Genomic DNA, 21468 nt, shown 5'->3' with positions numbered 1-21468 from the left:
GGAGGCCATGGAGGGGGCACGGGGAAAGGGCCTGGGGATCAGGAGTGTCAGACCGGCCATAGGTTGAGGCCAAGGAAGGCTGGGAACAGAGCACAGCCACAGGGAGGGGCCTGCCCCAAGGCATCTTTGGAGCAGGTGGGGCAGATCCCAGCTCCAGTGGGTTTTGGAAGAACTGCAGGGGAGACCTGCAGACGGCAGGGAGTGAGTGAGTTTGAGTTTGGCTGAAAATGGAGGGCTAAGAAATAGGGCTGTGGGCTGATGCTTTTGTAGCACAGGAAATAAAGCATGTTGCTTATTCACTCAACAGCCACACACCAAACGCCATCTGATGCCTGGTACCCTTCTCCACTCTGGGGATGCGAACACGCATGGCTCACTCAGCCCCTCAGGAGCTCTGGCTAGCTGTGTACACAGCTATCAGCCATTAACCTCGCACCATCTACAGCCAACAGCTCAGCCTCTCATCCAGGCACGGGTCGGTGCACCAGCCCCTGACCCAGGGCCAGCACCATGGACAGCTCTCCCCCCCCCCCCCCCCCCCCCCCCCAGTTCTCGATGCCAGAGCCCTGCAGTGCCTTCCGTCCCCTTCCCCGGAAGTCCTGACCACAGAGACAGGCCACAGGTCCCGCAGCTGCCACGTGTGGTGGCTTTGTTTTGTCTTGATCTGTCCTGCCTGTGTATGATGCAGGTGTTCTGTGAAATCATGTACGGTTCACAAGGGAACACTGAGGCCCGGCCAGCCGAGCCAGGACAGCTCCAGATGTCAGGGCCTCTGCCCCTCTCAGTGTGGACTGTGCCACTTCAGTAAACCCAGAGGAACAGCTTCCAAAGGAGGCCTGTCAATTCACACACCCACCGGCAGTGCACAGAACAGGTGCACGGAAAACACGTTAAGCTGAGAGAACAAAGTGATAGGAAAAGCTAAGAGTCTTAAGCCGGCAGTGACACCATGGGCTTTGTACTTTAAAAAGATCACTGTCCCCCCAGAGCAAGGAGCACACTGGGACCCAGAGCTCAGTGTCTAACACCATCCTCCTCCTAACAAAGAAACCAGGGCTCCTTGGAGAAACAGCCAGTTCTAGGGCTGGGTTAGGAAACACACGGAGTAAGCCTGCAGCATCCTGCAGTGCCTGAATGTCAGAAAGTCATCAGAAACTCACAAGAACAACCACCAAAGCACCGAGGAAGGGGGTGTCGAAGGAGCCAGGGCAACGGACAGCTCCCAGTGGCCAGACTGGGACGAGGTGACCAAGAAATCAAAGTAGTGATGGATTACAACCAACGTGTAAAACCAGCACCTGTGAGTCTACAGTGATATCAATGACGGGGTAACAGAATTAATGCAAGGAAGAGACAAATCTACACAGAAGAATTCCAGGCCGGGCGCAGTGGCTCACGCCTGTAATCCCAGCACTTTGGGGGGCCGAGGCGGGCGGATCACGAGGTCAGGAATTTGAGACCAGCCTGGCCAACATGGCGAAACTCTGTCGCGACTAAAAATACAAAAATTAGCTGGGTGTTGTGGCGCACACCTGTAATCCCAGCTACTCGGGAGGCTGAGGAAAAAGAATCGCTTGAACTCAGAGGCGCAGGCTGCAGTGAGCCGAGGTTGTGCCACTGCACTCCAGCCCAGGCGATGGAGCAAGATTCCGTCTAAAAAAAAAAAATTATAATTCTGAATAACGTACATAGATAAGCCCCCTTGATGAGGGGACCATAACTACCCCCCACAACCAGTGTGGGCTGCATGTGGTGCCGTCCCGCCAGGGAGGACACTGCGGAAAAGGAGGAAAGGGGACGTCATGGTGGAGACACCTCAACAGTGACAGGGCCAGCATCAGCAGGAAGGTGTGTGGACAGCGTGTAATCTCGTATGACATCATGGGAATGGCATTTACCTCCGTGGTCTTCCTCCGAAAGACCCATAATCCTGAGAGAAACATCAAATGAACCCCAGTTAAAGGACATTTTACGACACATCTGACCAGTGCCCAAATTGTCAAAGTCATAAAAAGCAAGTTTGAGGAACGGTCACAGCACAGAGGAGACTAAGGCGCCAGGAGACTCACGTAACATGGGATCCGGATGGGATCTTGGGACAGATAAAGGACACTGGGGAAGAACTGAGGAAATCTGAACCCAGCGTGGACTTCAGTTCACAAGGAGGTATCGATACTGGTCCTCTAGTTATGACAAATGTATTCGGCAAATGCAAGACGGTAACATGAGGGGAAACTGCTTTTGGGGAACATGGGAACTCTCTGTATCAGCTTCACAACTTTTCTATAAATCTAAACTATCCTGAAATTTGAAAGGCAACATAGATTTTGCATGTTTTCCAGTATGAATTGGGAGGTCATATGAAAAACTACAAATGATTGTTTTATCAGTGCTGAGATGACATAGGATGCTGGATTTCTTAATTTTTTTTCTCGTCACTTTCATTATATAATAAAAAGCTACAAAGGAAGAAAGAGATCGTCCTGGCACTGCATCTGGTGGTTAGACAGGGCAACCACACAATTGATCATCCAAACCAGGCCACTTGGAGAGAGAAAGGGGCCGCTGTGAGTAATGACACCGATCAGCAGGCAGGAAGCAGATGTCCCAGGCGACCCCGGGGCATGGTGGCCACAGCGGTAGGACTCGCAGGCCTGCGCCCTCTGGGACACTGAAAGCCTCTGCAGCTCTGGAAAGGAGTGTCAGGGCCAGTGGGGAGGCCACGGCAGGGGGTGCAGGGAAGGAGAGGCCCAGAGACAGGGAGGCAGACATCGCCGCACACAGAGGCCAAGGCCTGGGCACGGCTCTGCCCAGTGTCCTCTCCCACCACTCACTCACCACCCCTTTCACCTTTTGTTTCCTTGTGGTGCCCGAGCAGGTGCAGCTTCTGGGCGGGTGACAGTCACGGCTTAGGCCCCTTCCTTCCTGCGCCTCTGGCTGCTGTGGCTCTAGGGAAGGGGCACCAGGACCCAGTAACACAGGACTCCCCTCCTGCTGGGCTCCCATCCCACACCCTCTGCAGGACACGCCCCGGCCCCTCCTCCGTGGCCATCCCCAGCATGTCCAGGGCAGCCAGTCCTCGCTGCCACCCCACCTGTGCCTCTGCCCTCACTGCTGGCAGACCCCGAAGATCCACCGAAGGGCCTGCTGTGGCTGTGCCTGGTTAGCCCACCCCGGGTTTTCCAACTGCCGCCTACAGTTCTCAGCCCCACCAGGGGACACGCCAGCCCCAGTACTAGTTGGGCCACGTGCTCTGGGGCTGGGGTCCCAGGGTCCAATGCTTTCTTCAGAACAGATTTTTTTCCTCCCCTTTTCCTTTGTATCTTTCTTCCTATTTCATCTTTTTCCCTCTTTCAGTCACGTGCTAACTTTACAGATTATCTTTTCTGCCTTTGGAGATAAAACATCACTTCAGACACACAAGATGACTGATGTTTACAAGAAAAAGGAAAAAGAATTGAGGGCAAAATAAAGACAGACCCTGGCACAGTCACAGATGCGTCCTCCAGGGGCAGTGCAGGAAGCCCTGAGCCAGAGCTCCAAGACTCCCCGGCGAAGCCCCCATCATCAGGGGCCCAGCCCGCGGCCAGCAGCAGGTGCACACCCGCCTGGCCTCTGGGGCTTTATTTTCCAAACTCAGGAAGATGCTGACTCCACTCCAACTTCCTGTTTGTTTGTTCTCAAGTACAAACAGCCTTCCCTCCAAGCTCTTTCAGTTTCAAAGCTCAGAAGATGCTTTGTGTCTCCTGGGGTCTTGGTGCTCTGTGGCAATGACCTGGGTACACTGGCTGGTGCTTGGCCATTTGGCTAAACTGGGGTTAGAGGTGGCCAAGAGAGAAGTCGTGTGATGCCGGCAGGTGGCAGGCAGCAGCACCACTCCCTGAAGGTCACACTTCCAACTCGTCCCTGTTCTCCCGGCCCCATGTCCAGCTCTTCCAAACAGCCCTGCTGACCCGCAGCGGCCCTAGCCCACCCCCAGATGCGGAGACTTCGCCCTGTGTGGTCCCTCCCCTGAATCTGAGCTGGGCCTGTGACTGGCTCCAACCAGCAGAAGGCAGTCAAAGTGACACGGTGCCAGCCCAGGCCTAGGCCTCAAGAAGGCCCCGCATCTTCTACTCTGCGTCTGTGAGCGCCCTGGGGCCTCTCAGGAATTCCTGCTGCCCCAGTGTGGGGCCCAGTGGGGAGAAGAAGCGAGACTCTGAGGATGGCTGTGGTGGTGTGAGACACGTCCACAGGTCCCATGGCAGCCCCTTCCGATGCAGGGTCCAGCTCCCCTCCCCTGAGGATGAGCTGGACTTGGTGACTTGCTCCTAACAGAACATGCTGGAAGGAGCCTGTGGGTCAGATCCTCGCTGTGGCTTCACGCTCCCGCTCAGCTCACTGGGGAGGGAGGGAGTGGAGCACCATGTGTGGGGTCACTGTGGGGGAGCTGAGCGCCGTGTGTGGGGTCACTGTAGGGGAGTTGAGTATCGTGTGTGGGGTCACTGTAGGGGAGTTGAGTATCGTGTGTGGGGTCACTGGGGACTTGAGCACAGTGTGTGGGGTCACTAGGGGGAAGTTGAGCACCGCGTGTGGGGTCACTGGGGAGTTGAGCACAGTGTGTGGGGTCACTGGGGAGTTGAGCTCCAGTCCCAGTCAAACCTTCAGGTGACAGCAGCCCCAGCTGCCATCTTCACCGCAGCCTCATGAGAGACACCAAGAGGATGCACCGGCTAAGCCACTCCTGAGTCACCGACTCAGAAACGACAAGACGGAGCTCACTGTGGACCACTAGGCCATGAGGAAATTCGTTAGACAGCATGGATAGCTAATCTACCAGCAGAACTGAGACCCCAGAACAAGACCCAGCAGCATGGACAGCTGATCCACCAGCCAACAGCAGACTGAGACCCCAGGACCAGACCCAGCAGCACAGACAGCTAATCCATCAGCAGAACTGAGACCCCAGGACAAGACCTAGCAGCATGGACAGCTGATCCATCAGCAGAACTGAGACCCCAGGACCAGACCCAGCAGCATGGACAGCTGATCCACCAGCCAACAGTGGACTGAGACCCCGGGACAAGACCCCTGGGGAAGTTTCCACCAGCCCGTAGCTCTCTGAGCCGTTCTGGCTGAGGTGCCACATACATGGATGAGGGAGCCACAGTGAACATTCTGGTCCCAAAGACATCATGCAGGGCAGAGAGACCCATCCCCGCTAGGCCCTGTCCGAATTCCTAGCCCACAGCATCGTGAGAAACCACAAGGAAGCTGATAAGTCACTAGTGTGGGGTAGCTTACTAGCAGCAATAGAAAACTGGAACGTTGTGCCCCTGGGCACAAACAGGACCCGGTTTGAGAAACGCGGTGCCAGGACCCTGAGCCCTGTTACTGGGCACAAGAGCCGCCAGGAACAGCTTTCCCACAGTGAACGGAGGCTCTGAGGTCAGACCTCACAAAGTGACCGAGGACAGGACCTAGGGCGCTCGCACAGGGAGAGGCAGAGGTGCATGGAGAAGGCGGCACCAAAACCCCCGCGGACGCCTGCTCACATCCCAGCATCATGGGCAAAACAAGACAAATGTCATCCTTGCCAAGGCCCCAGAACGCGCGCAACGCCCGTGCTAGACTTCTGCAGACATTCCAAACACAGAGGCGCCTCTCCCCTGCTCTATCACACTTTCTGCCTTCTGCGTTCGGAGGACGGAGAGTCATGATGTGAATTCAAAAGAGGAGAAACCTTTGCAAAGTCAACTTTCTAAATCACTGTGAGAAGTGGAATGTGCTCGGTTCCTATTTTTAATAAATTGGGGGCGACACTGACTCCCACCCACGCCATCTCCTTGGCTTCAGAACTTAAATAACATTGAGATGGGTTTCCACAGGGCCGGAGCCCAAGAGGAAGCATGGCAGAGACCATGGGGGCTCCCTCCTCACAGGTGGAGAAGTGGGGTGAGATGAGGCTGGACGGAATCTTGGGAGGACAAAGCCAGGCCAGGGCAAGCACCTCCGTGTGCACTCCTGCCCAGCCATGCTGATCTCTGCAGCAGCCTTGATTTTTAAAACAATAGATTTCAAATCAATGGGGAAACTGTTTTCTGATGAAGCAGGCGTACCATACCAATAACAATAATTGTATTGCTTAAAGCTTTCCCCAAACTGTCTCAAGTTCTGATCTTCATCATCAATCAGCAGGTTGGTCGCCTGTATATTGGGAGAGGGGAGGGGCCTGGTGTTTGCCCACGCCCAGGGCAGGCAGGAGACATGCAAGGAAGCCTCCAGGCACAGATATGCCACCCCGGGTGGCCACTCACCCCCACTGACAGCCAGAGCCGAACAACGCGGCATCCCACTCACGGAGGTGGCTGAGAAGACCAAGGTCTCGCCACGTGCCCAAGTATTAGTCAGCAGCAGCAGGAGAAATGGTGGTTCACAGAGCTTTATTTTTATCTCCAGTTATACACAGACAGCAGAGGGAGGGAGGTTCAGAGAAACACACAGCTCAACGGAGCTTTTTAGGTGAGGAGGAAAATCTGGCTGGGAAGGGAAATGACACCAAGTAGAAGTCCTGGTCGTCCACTAACGTGAGCCCCGATTCAGCTCTGAGCTTCCCAACACCAAATAGAAGGCCTGGTCGTCCACTAACATGAGCCCAGATTCAGCTCTGAGCTTCCTAACCAGGAAGAGACAGGGTCAGGGCCACAGGGCACAGGCGCTTACTTGATGTAAGAGCCGAGGGGCTCAAGAGGAAGTCTGGGAAGCTGCTCAGAGTGGTCCTGCAGGGCCTGGCCTGGAACCCGGGTTCCTCCCTAGAAGGGTCCTGCCTGACACAGCTGGGAGCGCCCATTAGGTGTGGGGGTCCCCAGGGAAGACAAGTCCCCGCAGTGGGCTTGGGGACACAGGATGCTCCGCCCAAAAGCGCAGGGCCACACTCCCCAGGAACCCGCCAGTGGACACACCAGACTACCCTGCCTCAGATCCAGGTCAGAAGAGTGATGCCCCATCCCAGCCTGAAGGAAACAGTGCAGGCTGCAGGGCTGGGTGAAAACGCAGGATGTGAACCAGGAGCTGCACGTCAGCCACGTGTGGAGAAGCCTGGGCCTTCAAGAGGCCTGAGAGGAACAGAACGAGGAAAAGCAAATTAAAAGAGAGTCTACACCGCGAGGTGCCCTCTGATAATGGCAACCCCGTGGTACAGAGGATTAGAGATCCCCCCTCCAGGCCCATCGGGAGCCCGGGCCAAGGGACCAGGGCCCCATGGGTTTCCTGCTCTCACTCACCACGATGCGCCGGCTGTATACTCACTAAGCTCTCGCACTCAAAGTATGTCCGTGGGCCAGCAGCGCCGGCACCGCCTGGGGGCGGCTGGAAATGTGGGCTCCTGGCCCCACCCCAGGCCGGCTGGATCAGCGGCATTTTCACAAGCCCTGGGTGACTGGGGGTCCAGGACAGGCATGGAAGCTACTCTGAGCGGTCCCAGCTCCGTGTGGAAGAAACCCTTGTCTGTGACTTTGCCTCCCTCAGATCACCTTGGAGTCTCTCTGGACTTCACCCGCAGAGAATCAATCCCTCAACAAAATCACCTCCAATGCATCCTTGCATTACTTCTCCACTGGAAAGCTGGGTGGTTCAAGTTCTAAAAGAAAAGCCGGCTTATTTTTAGCCTTGTAAAATGCACAACCAGATGGATAGACACGCAGAGCTGACATTTGTTACATAAAAACTATGACAGTAGGTCCCGAGTCCATTCTAGAGCAGCCTCACAGCTGGGAAGGAGAAGAGGCATCAAGCTGCACAGCTGCCCCAAGGGCCCCCAGGACACCCAGTGCTGGGCCCAGAATCGGGGAAGCCTTCGAAGCAAACACGTGAGGGGGTGCCCGGCAGGAAGCCAGGACCACAGCCCTCCTCCCCAGTCCACACCCTACACCAGGGGCCTCTGCAGCCACCAGGCTTCTGACCACCAAGCCCCTGCACTGTGGGGGACGGGTGTCTGGGCCACACAGAGAGCCACCACCCCACCCTCAACCCCCTGCCTCACAGGGTCAGGAGGCAAGGAAAGGGCACCCTCCAAAATGCGAGTCCACACGTGACTGGAAAGTCTTCCCACACTGGGGCTAGGCGGACGCTCTGGAAGGACAACCTGTCCACACCAGCCGTGCGGGAGGAGCTGTCCCCAGCCCTCAGCAGCCCCGGGGCCCAGGACCTTCTCTCTTCCCTGCTCTGTGAGCTCCGGCAACATCATAAGGAAAGAGTGAGGCAAAACCATCGCAGGGCCACTAGAGTCACTCCAAGGCAACATGACAGACCACCCAGAAAGCCAATAAAATGAACTTCAAAGCTATAGATTAACGAGAATTTAGCAAAGTGAAGTCATGTGCAAGAGGCGGCGAAGTCTCAGCCACACACAAGGTGAATCTTGTAACAGCGGAGCGTTCCTTCACACCAACAGCAAACGTCACACTCAGTCCAACAGCAACAAGCAACCAGCCCCACAGGCCAGGAGCAGCAAGGGCGCAGCCTGCCTGGGGCTCTGCGGTGAGTGGCTGCATGGGAGGCCTCAGATCTCTACACGGGGAAACACCCTAACTGCACTCATCCTGGGAAAGAGGAGAATAATGCAAGGAGGAGAGAGCTTTCTCACTCTCCGTCAAGGGATACTCCCTACGGGCTGCAATTTCCAACACAAAAAGTGAAACCACAGAAGCACTAGAAGAAAGTACAGATGCAGGTTTATGAATTAATTATTATTAACTGTGCTGGGAAGGACTTCTGTCACGTAACAGCAAGGCCGGACGCAGCCACAAAGGCAGATGATGAATCTGACCACACACAAATTAAACACATCCGTAGAGAAAAAGCCAAGTAGCAACATTAAAAGATAAACGAGGAACGTGGGAAGGAAGCTGCTGAAGGCTCAGCCTGTCTACCAGGAAGGGCGAAAGGAACCTGCGGCTGCCATCCCACAGGACACAGGACACACGCTGCTAACAAGCACAGGCAGGCAATTCAAAAAGTGTGGAAACACATGAAATGTGTTTAGAGCTGAATGCTCTAAACATTTAAGGTAAAAAGATGATTAACCTCATTGGTAATCAAAGAAACTCAAAGCATGAGTGCCATCTTTTAATCGCTTAGACTGGCAAAGAATAGAAACAGTGCTGATACCCAAAGCCGGAGAGGATTCAGGGGAAAAGGCGATCAAACCCTCCGGCTCCTGGAGCAAGTGAAAACGGGTTTTCCCTCCGTGCCGGCTCCTCTGGCAGCAGCTGGTCTGGTTCTCTCCCCTGCAGGTGCCTCCTGCCTCCCTGTCTTGTCAGTCTCCCTGCTTCCCCTCTGCCCGGTCACCCCACGACAGCAGGGCCCACAAACGATGCTCACGGAAGGACCAAGTGAGCGGCCACACGTGTTAAGGTATTTCACATGGACCCCTTTGCCTGAGCAATGTCGTTCCTAAAAATGTACCCTAGGGAAACAATGCCAAGTGCACAAAGACAAACCTGCGACGATGTTTAACACATCGTTTATGATATTTATAAAACAGAAACACCTCACTGTCCTGTGACAGGAAACTAAGTAAGCAGAGAATGTCACAGCTGCTCAGAGGAGCACTGCAGAGTCGGGATTCTCAGCCTTAACTGCTGGTAAAACTCAAGAGGGGCTTAAAAAAAAAGCCTGAGCCCCTGAGCCCCACCCCCAACCCACCAAACCCCCCCAGTTCACCCGCAGTTCATGGGTGTGGGGCTTCAGCATCTGCATTTTTTAAGAGTGCCCAGTGCATGACTCTAGTATACAGCCTGGGGCTGAGAACTGTTGTAAATTCAGCCAACAAAAGATGCCTCAGTTCTATAAGAGGCTGGCGACATATTGCTGAATCAACAAGCACGTCAGGGCAAATTGGCGTGCAGAGTAGGATCCCACTTCTGCTAACAAAGAGAGAGTGTTTCTCCACGGCTGTACCCGGGACTGTATTTCCAGAAAAAGGCTGGGAGGTGACACCGTGATCTCAATGCGGAAGTTACAGATATCGTGGCATAAAGTATAGAATGTTTTTAAATGCACACATTTTAATGCTTTCATAATTAGGAAAAAACAAAGGTGTTTCTAATTTTAAGAGATGACTTGAGGAGTCTGGTGGCCCCTGCTCCTGCCTCACTGCCTGTAAGGGCCTGTCCACTCCAGCCTTCCCCAGACGAAGACAAACCCCCTCATTGAGGAGCTACTTCCTGCTGGTGGGCTAATGCCACGTCAGGCTGGAGACACAATGCTGTGACCCCCGGAGACGGGCGAGCACCCCCCAGGTTGCAGAGCTGCTCAGCGGGAAGGTGTCGGAGCCTCCTCTCAGGTTCACTTGGTATCACCAGGACACCAAGACAGAGAGGAATGAAGGGGCTCGCCCAACGCCACGCAGCTCTGGTGCAGAGCAGCAGCAGAAATACTCCCTAACCAAGTTCAACCCCAAAAATGAATTTTTCACCGAGTCAGAGAAGGGATAGAACGGGAGGATGTGAGGGGCTGAAGGGAAGGAAAACTGGAGACCCTCAATTCTGGCATGACAAAGATGTGCAGAGAATTCTGTACATGCACCAAATTATCTGCCAAATTAGAAAAATGGTTCTGGAGTCCACAAGGATTAAAAGGAACAGAGGACGTTTACAATCTTGTATGTCACAACTATGCCTATCAGTTGAAATTTACCTGGCACTTTGTTAAACAGCACTCTTAATTTCTTTTTTCCTTTTCTCCGCATAATAATTTGATATATTAATTAGGTGTTTTAATCTAAAAAATTCATCAGAAGGTCTCACATTGCCATAGCAACCGTGCAGATTCAGTAACCTCGAGACACCAACACAGCACCAGGGCCTCCTTAAGCCAGTGCTGCCATGTGGCCACGAAAGTACCAGGGAAATGGCTGCGCCAACCTGAAAGGGGTGAGACTCAGGCGCCAAAGTCCCTTCCTAAAAGACTCCCCTTTCTCCTTCCAAACTGAATCCCTTCCACCAACACGAGTCCCCGGCGTTCACACTCAGAGGTGCACAACATTCTTCTGCAAACACTGTGCTATGACTCCCAAGTTGTCTGTGCCCTGACAGTGACAGGAAGAAAAGGAGGGAAGCGGTCACCGCCCAGAGAAGTCCTCTGCTATTCGGGCCAGGGCCTAGTCTTGCCCTCCTGATTGCACCACACGAAGCCCAGCTAAGTCCCGGCGGGTGGTCACTTTGAGGATGCGGCTGCCAAGCCATAAGGAGCCAGCAGCGTCCGTGGGACACCGTCAGCCGAATCTCCGCCGTCCTACTACAGGCAAATACGGTGATGCTGGGGGTGTGAAATAATTCCCGTCAGACCGTGAGCGCCACAGACAGACTCTGTGCTTGCTCTTTTTGCCTTTCTAATGATCCGTGAATTCCGTGACATAACACAATGTGAACACGCAGGAAAGTCTACCTTACAAAGCTGAAGGCAGCCCAGTGCCACACCATTGTCTCCATTCCCACCCCCGGAGAGCACGGTGCTGAGACCCAGAAGAGCAGCCAGCTCTTGGCTGACACCAGCAAGTGCTGAACCAGATGTGTTTCTCAGACGCTCTCTCATCCTGCAGCCAGAAACTAGCGGCAAATCTGTCTCCTGATCAGCTCCTAGTTCACTCTAGGCTTTCTTTACTTTGAATATTTATGTTAAAAACAAAAACATTTATCAAACATTCACCATCGTGAGTTCTGCTGTCCCGAAGTTCAGGACACAGTGACGGGCCACCCTGGAGCGTGTGGGGCCTGGTGTGGCTGGGCCTTCAGCCCTCCTTCTGGGCAACACATCACGAATCCCCAGTGCTGTCTCCGGGAGGAACGCCGGTGCACGGCCCCACACTCACCAACGCTGGCCTGAGGTCGTATTATTGTAATTTCCCGTAATGCTTACATTATTTATCGCAAGTAAATAGCCTGGCTCCTGAGCGCTGTGCTCTAAAATTTTAAAGGGTCCATCATACCTCTGCAGGCTGTCTACAAATGAAAAATGCACATTTCAAGTATTTTAAGAAAATGTCAAAAAACATGAAATGTGTCATGAACGTACCATTTTAAATGACTTGCATGTTATCTGTAGAAAAGAGCTATATGTTTGCATGTGACTGTATTACAGTGCCCACAGGCAGACGCGGCACCACACCTCCCCGCAGGTGCTAAGTCGGGGGTCCCCGGGCCCCCTGGCACCCCAGGAGGTGTCCCTGCAGGCCTGTCCCATGTCACCTCACCTGCCTTCTCTGCTTTCTACGGCGCCCACGGCTGCACGGTCACTCAGGAGACACCAGTCCCCGGGGTTGGCGGCATTATCTGCAGGACTCAACAGCGCACTCGTTCCTGGCAGGGCAGGTCTTTGCACAACGGCCTGGCCCTGCCTCCAGCGCACATGGGTGAGCAGAGAATGGACACGGCGCGGTCACCAAGGAGACTGAGCCTCTGAGCGACCGGGCCCCGCCACCTGTGGGGCAGCAGCCTCACTCGCACTCGGACAGCACAGGTGAGCGCCTCTCTAACTGCAAAGTACAAACGAGCCCGCACGTGGGCCCGAGCGGATCACGGAAAGCGGAAAGCAGGGCTGCCGCGGGCGGTGGGCAGAGGCGCCCGCAAGCCCGGAGCCGCCACAGCCTGGGGGACCCTCGCCCCGAGGGCCCGGGCCCAGCCTGCTCCTCCTGCGGCGCCGCCACTGGAAACGGAGGACGCGGGCGAGCGCCCAGGACCCGCGTGGGGCCGCAGCCGCCCGGCGCGAGCTTCTCCGGAAGCCGGGGCGCCCCGGGAAGCCGTCCCACCGGGGGAACCCCTGCGGGAAAAAGCCGCCCCGCCGCGCCCGCCCCTATAAGCGCGCGGCCCCCACGCCGTCCCCGTGCCCGCACTCACCGTCCTCCTTGTCGTCAAACACCGGCCTCCGCGCGGTGGCCGCCGACATGGACGAGCCCATCCTCAAAAGGCGGGCTGGGACATCCCGTCCGGCCCGGGGCTGGCCACACGGGCGGCGGAAGGCCGAGGCCTCGGGCGGGGGGGGCCGCGGGCCGCGGCGCTGCTGCCCCTGCGCTCGGCGCCACTCCTCATCGCCGGGTCTGGGTGCGCGCCGCAGCCGGAGCTCGGGGCATGGCCGGCCCGCAGGGCCGGGAGCGGCGGCGGTGGCGGGAGCGCTCAGGGCCGGCAGCGCCCGCCGTGCGCTCTCCTGGTCGGTGGAACCCGCCCCGTAGACTGCGAGCGCTGGGGGCGGGGCAGGGGCGGGGCTTCTGGAAGGGGCGGGGGCGGGGCCGAACGCCGGGGCGGGGGCGGGGCGGAGCTGAGCGCCGGGGCGTGGCAGGCGCGGAGCTTCGGGAAGGGTAGAGGCGGGGCTGAGCCGGGGGCGGGGCAGGGGCGGGGCTAGTGCCTGGAGTGTCGCTAGGGACTGGGGTGGCCGCCACCAGTCTAGGGATGGGGGCTATGGTTCGCCGGGACACGGGGACCACGGCTCAGACTAGACGGCGGGTACGAGAGCGAGGGAGGCAGGGAGCGTCCCCACGGGTATCCTGGGGCCCCGGAGGTCGGCGTCCCTGGCACGGGGACGGCTGTGCCCGGCACGGCGGCGGGACCTTCTCGCGGTCTCCGCGGGCTTCCCTCCCCCTGCCTTCTTCGTGAAAACAGCCGACGCGCGGGCTTCCGCCGTCCAGTGCGGGGAGTCCTAAACTCCAGCCTTCTGCTTTGCGCAGGGTGAGGCCGGGCTGCAGGCCCGGGCTGTGGGCGGCGGGAATCCTCCGGGTAGGGCCCGGCTCATGGTCAGGAGGCTGCAGGCTGAGCCCAAGCGCTGCGCCAGAGGGTGGGGCGGGGCAGGGCGGGCCTGGCTGCGAGCGCGCACACGCGGGCGCCCGGGGTGGGCGTTAAGCCCTGAGCACGTGCGCCCGCTCTCTCGGGCACCCCCGTGCCATCCTCGCGACCCCTGTCCGGCCTGAGACCGCGTGCCCGAGTCGCCCACGGTCCTCTTGTCCAGATGCGACAGGGGCCTCGGCACTCGGCGTATTTCGGAGGCCTGGGGCGCGGCTTAACCTCCGGGCGCCTCTGCCCCTGCGCAGGGCCAGGTGCGACCCTGCACGGAAAGTGCTGGGCGCCTTTGAGTTCCCTGGAGAAGGCGCGGGTCTGCATGGAGCCTCGCCGCCTGCCCCTGGCGCTTGTCACTGAAGAATCGGTTTTTGCTACCGGGCTGTTTGACTTTAGGAAGCCTTTACCTCCTTAAGTTCTGCCCTGTAGCCAGGCCACAAAGACAGGGTCTCTTCCTCCCCAGTGAAATCCTGGATGGGATCTCCTGCTGCCTGCCCGGAGGATGAGCGGATCCCCAACCTGGCTCCAAGGCCGGTGTCTCCCGCCACCGTCCCTCCCACCGCGCACAACTGTCTACCCTGTCATTCAGCCACCATGAGCCCTGCCTCCCCATGGCCTTTGACATTCAGTGTGGCCGCCCGCCCTAACCGCCTGATGCATGAAATGTGAGCATGGGAAGTCTGTGTGGCTTCTGGGCCAACAGGAGCCCCCATCCCTTGGGGACTACAAGGAATGGAACCATGCCCATCCGCCTGGACATGCACCCACCTGGACATGCACTTGCTTAGGACACATGGCATGCATTTCACTACTGAGATTTAGAGGGTATTTTTATGGCACCATCACCTAGGTTACCTGACCAACCAGCCACCGCAGCTCTCCCTGCCTGGCCAGCACAAACGCATCGGTCTCTAACTTCCAGTGCACAGAGCCGAGTTCCCAGCCCCTGCAGCCGTGAAGCTCTGTTCTCTGCTCTCCCTCAAAGTTGCCATTCTCCAGCAGGCACGCAGAAGGCAGTGGGTTCAGCACCTGCCTCAGAGGAAGCCCTCGGTGCCCATCCCAGCAGGAGTGGTGAAGGAGCGTTTAGAAGGGGAGGCGCCAAGGCAGGGTACTGCCTGGAACCCTGCGCACCCGGTGCACACATCAGACTCCCCAGGGCTCCTCCCAAAACGCACAGCCTCTGAACGTACATCATCGCCTCTCCTCCTCTCCCTCTGACCCCTAAAAGTGGCAGAAAAGGAATAAAGGTATAACGTCCCCACCACCACCTAAGAGGGAACGGGAGAAGGGAAAACAGGTTAATGGACTTCAGACAGCGGGTAGAAAGGTAACTCTGAAGATTGGAGAGGATGAGGACCTGCAGGTAACCAGGACCCCAAAAGGCGGGAGAATGTGAATACAGCCAAAGCCCAGGACGCCTCCCCAGCCTGGGCAGTTGGGGAAGGACAGTCCTCTGGACTGAGGGTCCAAAGGGGCTCTTGACCCAAGGATACCAAGTCCTGCAGAAGACAAGAGTGCATGGGGGCAGAGGGGTTCATGGGGACATCTGCACACTTAACTAGGAGACCCTCCAACCCCACCCTTGCTGTGAGCCTCAAACACCAAGCCAGGCACCTGCCCCTCAGTCAGGAAACAGGAAGGATCTGTAGGGAAACAGCAGCTCCCAAAAGAATGCTGGGTCCTAAGATTTGGCCAGTGCAAATCAGCCCTGCAGGGGCCTGTGTGCTCAGGGCACAACTCTCGTACTGTCCAGGTGACCCCCTGCCCAGCCATGGCTCAGGGTCCAGGCAGGCACAAGACTGGGCATTAAGAGGTGCACAGTGCAGGCATGAGACAGGAGAGGTCAGGAGCTGCTGTCCCCAAGAGGATGCCAACCCCTGGTGCCTCATGGGAGGTAGCTCTGAAGTTCTAGGGGGACGCTGGGAGGGACTGAGGCTGGGACAGAGCCAGCTGTGAATGGGAAGGGGCAGTGAGGCCAGTAGAGAATTCCTGAGTTCCCCTGTGTGCCCATGCTGCCCGGGAACGTCAACTTCATTAGGGCAGCGATGGTGTCTGCCCCTTCCAATGACAGGAGACCAAGTAACAACGTGACAGATAAATGCATTCAGTGCACTGACGTCTGGCATGCAGGAGCACACAGGACGGCACATGGCTGGGCAGCACGTGCATGATCGTGGGACCACTTTAGTTTGGGTGGTCCAGCACGAGCCTCTGAGCAGGTGGCCTTGATGCTGAGGCCAGAGCATGAACAAGTAGCCCAAGGGAGGCCAGGTGTCCAGGTTCCAGCAGCAGGAGCTGGCCCTAAGGTAGAAACGGGCTTGTGCGGGAGGACAGGAGGGTCCGTGCTGCAGGAGGACATTGGCCCTAAAGTAGAAACAGGCTCGTGCGGGAGGGCAGCAAGTGTGTGGCCGTGGCATGTGCTGAAGGGCTGGGGGTGGTTTGGGGGACAAGGTGCAGTCCCTGACACCAGGCTTCATGTGCATTTGTCCATAATTCATCCATAAAGCCACACCTCCTGAGGAACATGCCTTGGACATGGGTCCTCCATTGCCACATAATTGGCACACAGCTTGGTCACACCGAGAGGTGTGCTTCATCTTCTGTCATCATTCTGAAATTAACCCATGTGCTCTGCCCACGCCTTTGTTAAGAGTCCTTTTATTAAATCTCCTCAGATCACACAATTCGCGTGTGCTGTTTCCTGCTGGAAAACACATCTCAGAACTGACCCCCAAAACAGGAAATGGGCTCCCATGGGACCCCGATGCTGGTGTCCACCTATGCGGAGAATCCACGGACAACCTCCCTCCTGGAAAATGGAAGACAGATGGTTCCGGCCGTGGTGCCCTCAGATTCAGCCCCGGCGGGGCCTGGGACTGAGGATTCCTGGAAGGCCAGGGCCTTGGAGCCCATCTGCGGGGACACTTGGTTGCTATGGTGACAGTATTGATTCTAAAGGTCATGTGGCCACCTGGTGACTCAGGAAGGAGCACAGCGACAGAGAACATGCAGGACCGGCTGCAGCTGCTAGGAAGGAGCCCTCGCCCCTACTGCAGTGCGCCGCGGCCGAGCACGAGTTCACCGCTCAGCTCTGCTTAAGGACCCACCACGCCAGCCCCTGCCGCCACCATCATCACGTCGCCCTTTCATCTCTCTGCTCCGCCCTTTTCTTCCTCTATAAGGACACTTGTCATTGGACTTAGGGCCCACCCTACTCCAGGAGGATATCATCTTGAGATCCTTCGTTACATCTGCAAAGATCCTCTTTCCAGATAAGGTCAATTCACAGGGCCGGCGCGGACATGTCCTTTGGTAGCAAAGGGCCACCATTTAACCCACCACATCCATGGGCAGCATGGATTCACCACACCCTACAGCCCCACAGTCCCAACCATTACAGCAGCAACTCTAAGTCCAAAATCCCAGCTCAAGATTTTTTTTGAGACAGAGTCTCACTGTGTTGCCCAGACTGGAGTGCAGTGGTGCTATCATGACTCACTGCAGCCTCAACTTCCCAGGCTCAAGTGATCCTCCCATCTCAGGCTCCTGAGTAGCTGGGACTATAGATCCATGACCCCACCCCTGGCTGATTTTTTTGTGCTTTTGGTAGAGACAAGGATTTTGCACTGTGGCCTAGGCTGATCTCAAACTCTTGGGCTCAAGCAATCCACCCCACTCAGCCTCCTAAAGTGTTGGGATTACAGGTGTCAGCCACTGCACCCGGCCTCTCATCTAAATATTTTCAGCTCGAAAGTCTCCAAGACTCATTGTCTAAATCAGGCATGGGTGAGACCCCGGTTCAATCCATTCTGGGCAAAATTCCTCTTTATTTGTGTAACCCTAAAACTGGAAAATATGCTTCCAAGGTACAGTGATGAGATAGGCATGAGATATGCATTCCCATTTCAAAAGGAAGAAATAAGGAGGAATAAATAGAGTCATCAGTCCCGAGTAAGTTCAAATCTAGCAGGGCAAGTTCCATGAGGCTTCAAAGCCTGGCAGGAATTCTTGGTGGCTCAATGCTGCACTATGTAAACTAAAATTAAAGCCATGAGCCCTCAACCGATGGGACAGACCCGCTCTTGGCCAAGGAAACCCCAGAAAAACCTTAAAACTGAGTTCCAGGCCAGATGCAGTGGCTCACGCCTGTAGTCCCAACACTTTGGGAGGCCGAGGTGGGCAGCTCACTTGAGGTCAGGAGTTCGAGACCAGCCTGGCCAACATGGCAAAACTCCACCTCTACTAAAAATACAAAACTTAGCCAGGCGTGGTGGCACATGCCTGTAATCCCAGCTACTCAGGAAGCTGAGGCATGAGAATCACTCGAACCTGAGAGGTGGAGATTCCCGTGAGCCAAGATCACGCCACTGCACTCCAGCCTGGGCGACAGAGCAAGACTCTGTCTCAAAAAAATAAAATAAAATAAAAGTAAAAAACCTGAGTTCCTGGCTATGATGGTGGGATGGGAGGTCAGACAGGTCTCCTGATACCCCCTCCCTTTTACGGTTTAGACACAACAACCAACCAGCATTAATGTTAAGCTAGAGACCATAAGACAAACAGAATGGCTCTTTGTGGCAATAAGATACCAAATTATAAACAGGACCTAAGGCCATGCCGAGTGACGGTTAAGTCACACACTCTACCCTTACAGCAGCTAACAAGCACTGGCCTTGAGATGAGCAACATTAAACACTGTGGCTGTTTACCATCCACACAGAGGCAGCCTCTAAGGCTAAAAAGGACCCTGCCACACGGGCCACACGACAGACATTTGCCAAGCACCTGCTCCATGCTAGGCGCTGCAGCAGACACTGCTGACATAGCGAATGGTCAGATGGAGCGTGCACCCCTCTCAGCGAGGGAGACGGGCACCTAGTGGATAGCAGGCAAAGAGGGGATGCACCGAGGGCTGTGAGAGCGGGAGTGGACGCCAGTCCCGACGGAGCATGAGGGACATCCCCCTCGAGGCAGCCCTGATCAGCATGGAGAAAACCCATCTCTACTAAAAATACAAAATTAGCCGGGCGTGGCGGCACATGTCTGTAATCCCAGCTACTTGGGAGGCTGAGACAGGAGAATCGTTTGAACCGAAGAGGCGGAAGTTGCGATGAGCCGAGATTGTGCCATTGCATTCCAGCCTGGGCAACAAGAGCGAAATTCCATCTCAAAAAAAAAAAAAAAAGAGTAAGTTCATGTCCTTTGCAGGGACATGGATGAAGCTGGAAACCATCATTCTCGGCAAACTAACACAGGAACAGAAAACCAAACACCGCGTGTTCTCATTCATAAGTGGAAGCTGAACAATGAGAACACATGGACACAGGGAGGGCAACATCACACACTAAGGCCTGCCGGGGGGTTGGGGGCTAGGGGAGGGACAACATTAGGACTAATACCTAATGCATGTGGGGCTTAAAACCTAGATGATGGTTTGATAGGTGCAGCGAACCAGCATGGCACGTGTATACCTATGTAACAAACCTGCGCGTTCTACACATGTACCCCAGAACTTAAAGTAAAATAAATAGATAGCACAAAAAAAGAATACCTAACAATCCCAAATGTGTATGCACCTAATAAGAAGACTTCAAACTATATAAAGCAAAACTTGACAACCAGAGAGAAAAATAGACAAACCCCCAGTCATAGTAGCAGAGTTTAACACTTCCATCTCAGGAATTGATAGAACAGGTACACACATACACAATTACTAAGGATATAGAAGTTTGAGCAACACTGTTAAGCAAGTTGACCTGATTGACATGTATAGAACACAATAACCAATAACTGATATTACACATTATTTTCAAGTGTGCAAGAAATATTAAACAGGATAAGTCATATCCTGAAACAAAATGAAAATTTTCAATAAATCTCAAAGGATTGAAATAATATATAATGTGTTGTCTGAACACAATGAAATTAAGCATCAATTATAAAAGAGAGTCCAACATTTGGAAATTAAACAATAATCCACTATCAAATAATGAATCACAGGGAAATAAATAAATATTTAAATGGAATTATTATAAAAACCAAACTAATAAAATGTATGAGATGCAGCTAGTTTTAAATGCCTGTATGAGAAAAATAAGAGATGTTAAAAATCAATTTTCTAAGTTCTGTCTGAAGAAGCTAAAAAAAAATTCCACAATGTATACATATTCTGAAACATCTTGTTGCATGCCATAAGTATATATCATTTTTATTTGTCAATTAAAAAGAAAATAAATTGTAAAAAATAAATTTCAAAAATAAATTACATACCTTAAAAATCACTACTATAAGCCAAGGTAGCAGAGATGGGAAGTTATGTTCATGGGAGACGAGAGTAAAGATGAGCTATAAAAAGTTAAAAAAATGAGGCCAGGCACGGTGAGTCACGCTTGTCACTCGAGCACATTGGGAGGCTGAGGTGGGAGGATTGCTTCAGCCTGGAAGTCTAAGACCAGCCTAGGCAACATAGTGAGACGCAATCTCTACAAAAAATAAGGATAAAAAAATTAGCCAGGCGTGGTGGCATGCAGCTGTAGTCCCTGCTACTCGGGAGGCTGAGGCGGGAGGATCCCTTGAGACTGGGAGGTTGAGGCTACAGTGAACCATGATCGTACCACTGCACTCCAGCTTGGGCAACAGAGTGAGATCCTGTCTAACAGATCAGGAAAATCAGCAAAGCAAACCAGTGATCCTTTAAAAAGTCATTAAAATGTATAAAGCCCTAGGATTACAGAATAAGGAGAAAGAGGAATTAGAATATTAGAAATGAAGAAGGGGCTATCGCTACAGAGTCTAAAGATACTTAAAAGAGGCCAAGCGCAGTGGCTTACGCCTGTAATCCCAGCAATTTGGGAGGCAAAGGCTGGTGGATCACGAGGTCAAGAGACTGAGACCATCCTGGCCAACATGATGAAACCCCGTCTCTAAAACCACAAAAATTAGGAGCATCACTTGAACCTAGGCTGAGAGGCAGAGGTTGCAGTGAGCCGAGATCGCACCACTGCACTCACTCCAGCCTGGCAACAGAGTGAGACTCCGTCTCAAAAAAAAAAAAAAAAAAGATACTTAAAAGATTAAGAAAGGCATGTTGTGAAAATTTTGTACCAGTACACTATATTTGTAACTCAAATAAAATGGAGAAACTATTTGAAAAATATAATCTATAAGAGAAACTGAATTTGTAATTTAAAACTCCTTCCCAAAGAAAACTGAAGGTACTGGGACAATTGAAAATTATATGAGAACGATAAACCTAGACCCTTACAGAAATAACTCAAACTGAATCAGAGGCCTAAATGCAGGCGCTAACACCATAAAATTTCTAGAAGAAAACACAGGGGAAAATCTCTATGACCTCTAGTTAGGCCAAGAGTTATTACATGTGACACCAAAAGCATGAAACAGGCATAAAATTCATTTATTGGTCTTCACCAAAGTTAAAAACTCTGGCACTCAAAAATACACAGTTAAGAAAACAGACAAGGGGAAAGATTGGAAATCATATTTCTGGTGTAGGACTTGTACCCAGAACATACAGGACTCTTGGCCGGGCAGATCACTTGAGCTCAGGAGTTCAAGACCAGCCTGGCAACATAGTGATATCCCTACAAAAATGTTAAAAAAATTCGCATGGTGTGGTGGCATGTGCCTGTAGTTTGGGAGG

General features: G+C 54.1%; 1 protein-coding gene across 3 annotated transcripts in view; it reads right to left on the bottom strand.

Annotated features, from left to right (window-relative positions):
• STK32C (serine/threonine kinase 32C) overlaps window positions 1-21468 on the bottom strand; it is a 118424-nt gene that overhangs the window by 83397 nt on the left and 13559 nt on the right. Inside the window, exon 1 of one of the 3 annotated variants that reach the window (XM_032174776.2) lies at window positions 12876-13185. The exons of 1 other annotated variant lie outside the window; for it this stretch is intronic. In XM_032174776.2, coding sequence (XP_032030667.1) covers window positions 12876-12936 — 61 coding nt within the window. In that variant the 5' untranslated portion in view covers window positions 12937-13185. Of the gene's footprint in view, window positions 1-12875; window positions 13186-21468 lie in introns of those variants that run through there. One more of the 3 variants, XM_032174767.2, reaches the window with a different exon arrangement.

This window comes from Hylobates moloch, unplaced genomic scaffold (genome assembly GCF_009828535.3).
Source record: "Hylobates moloch isolate HMO894 unplaced genomic scaffold, HMol_V3 SCAFFOLD_3, whole genome shotgun sequence".
NCBI classification, from domain to species: domain Eukaryota; kingdom Metazoa; phylum Chordata; class Mammalia; order Primates; family Hylobatidae; genus Hylobates; species Hylobates moloch.
Note: the sequence above shows the minus strand (reverse complement) of the source record. Positions and strands in the feature narration are given on the sequence as shown.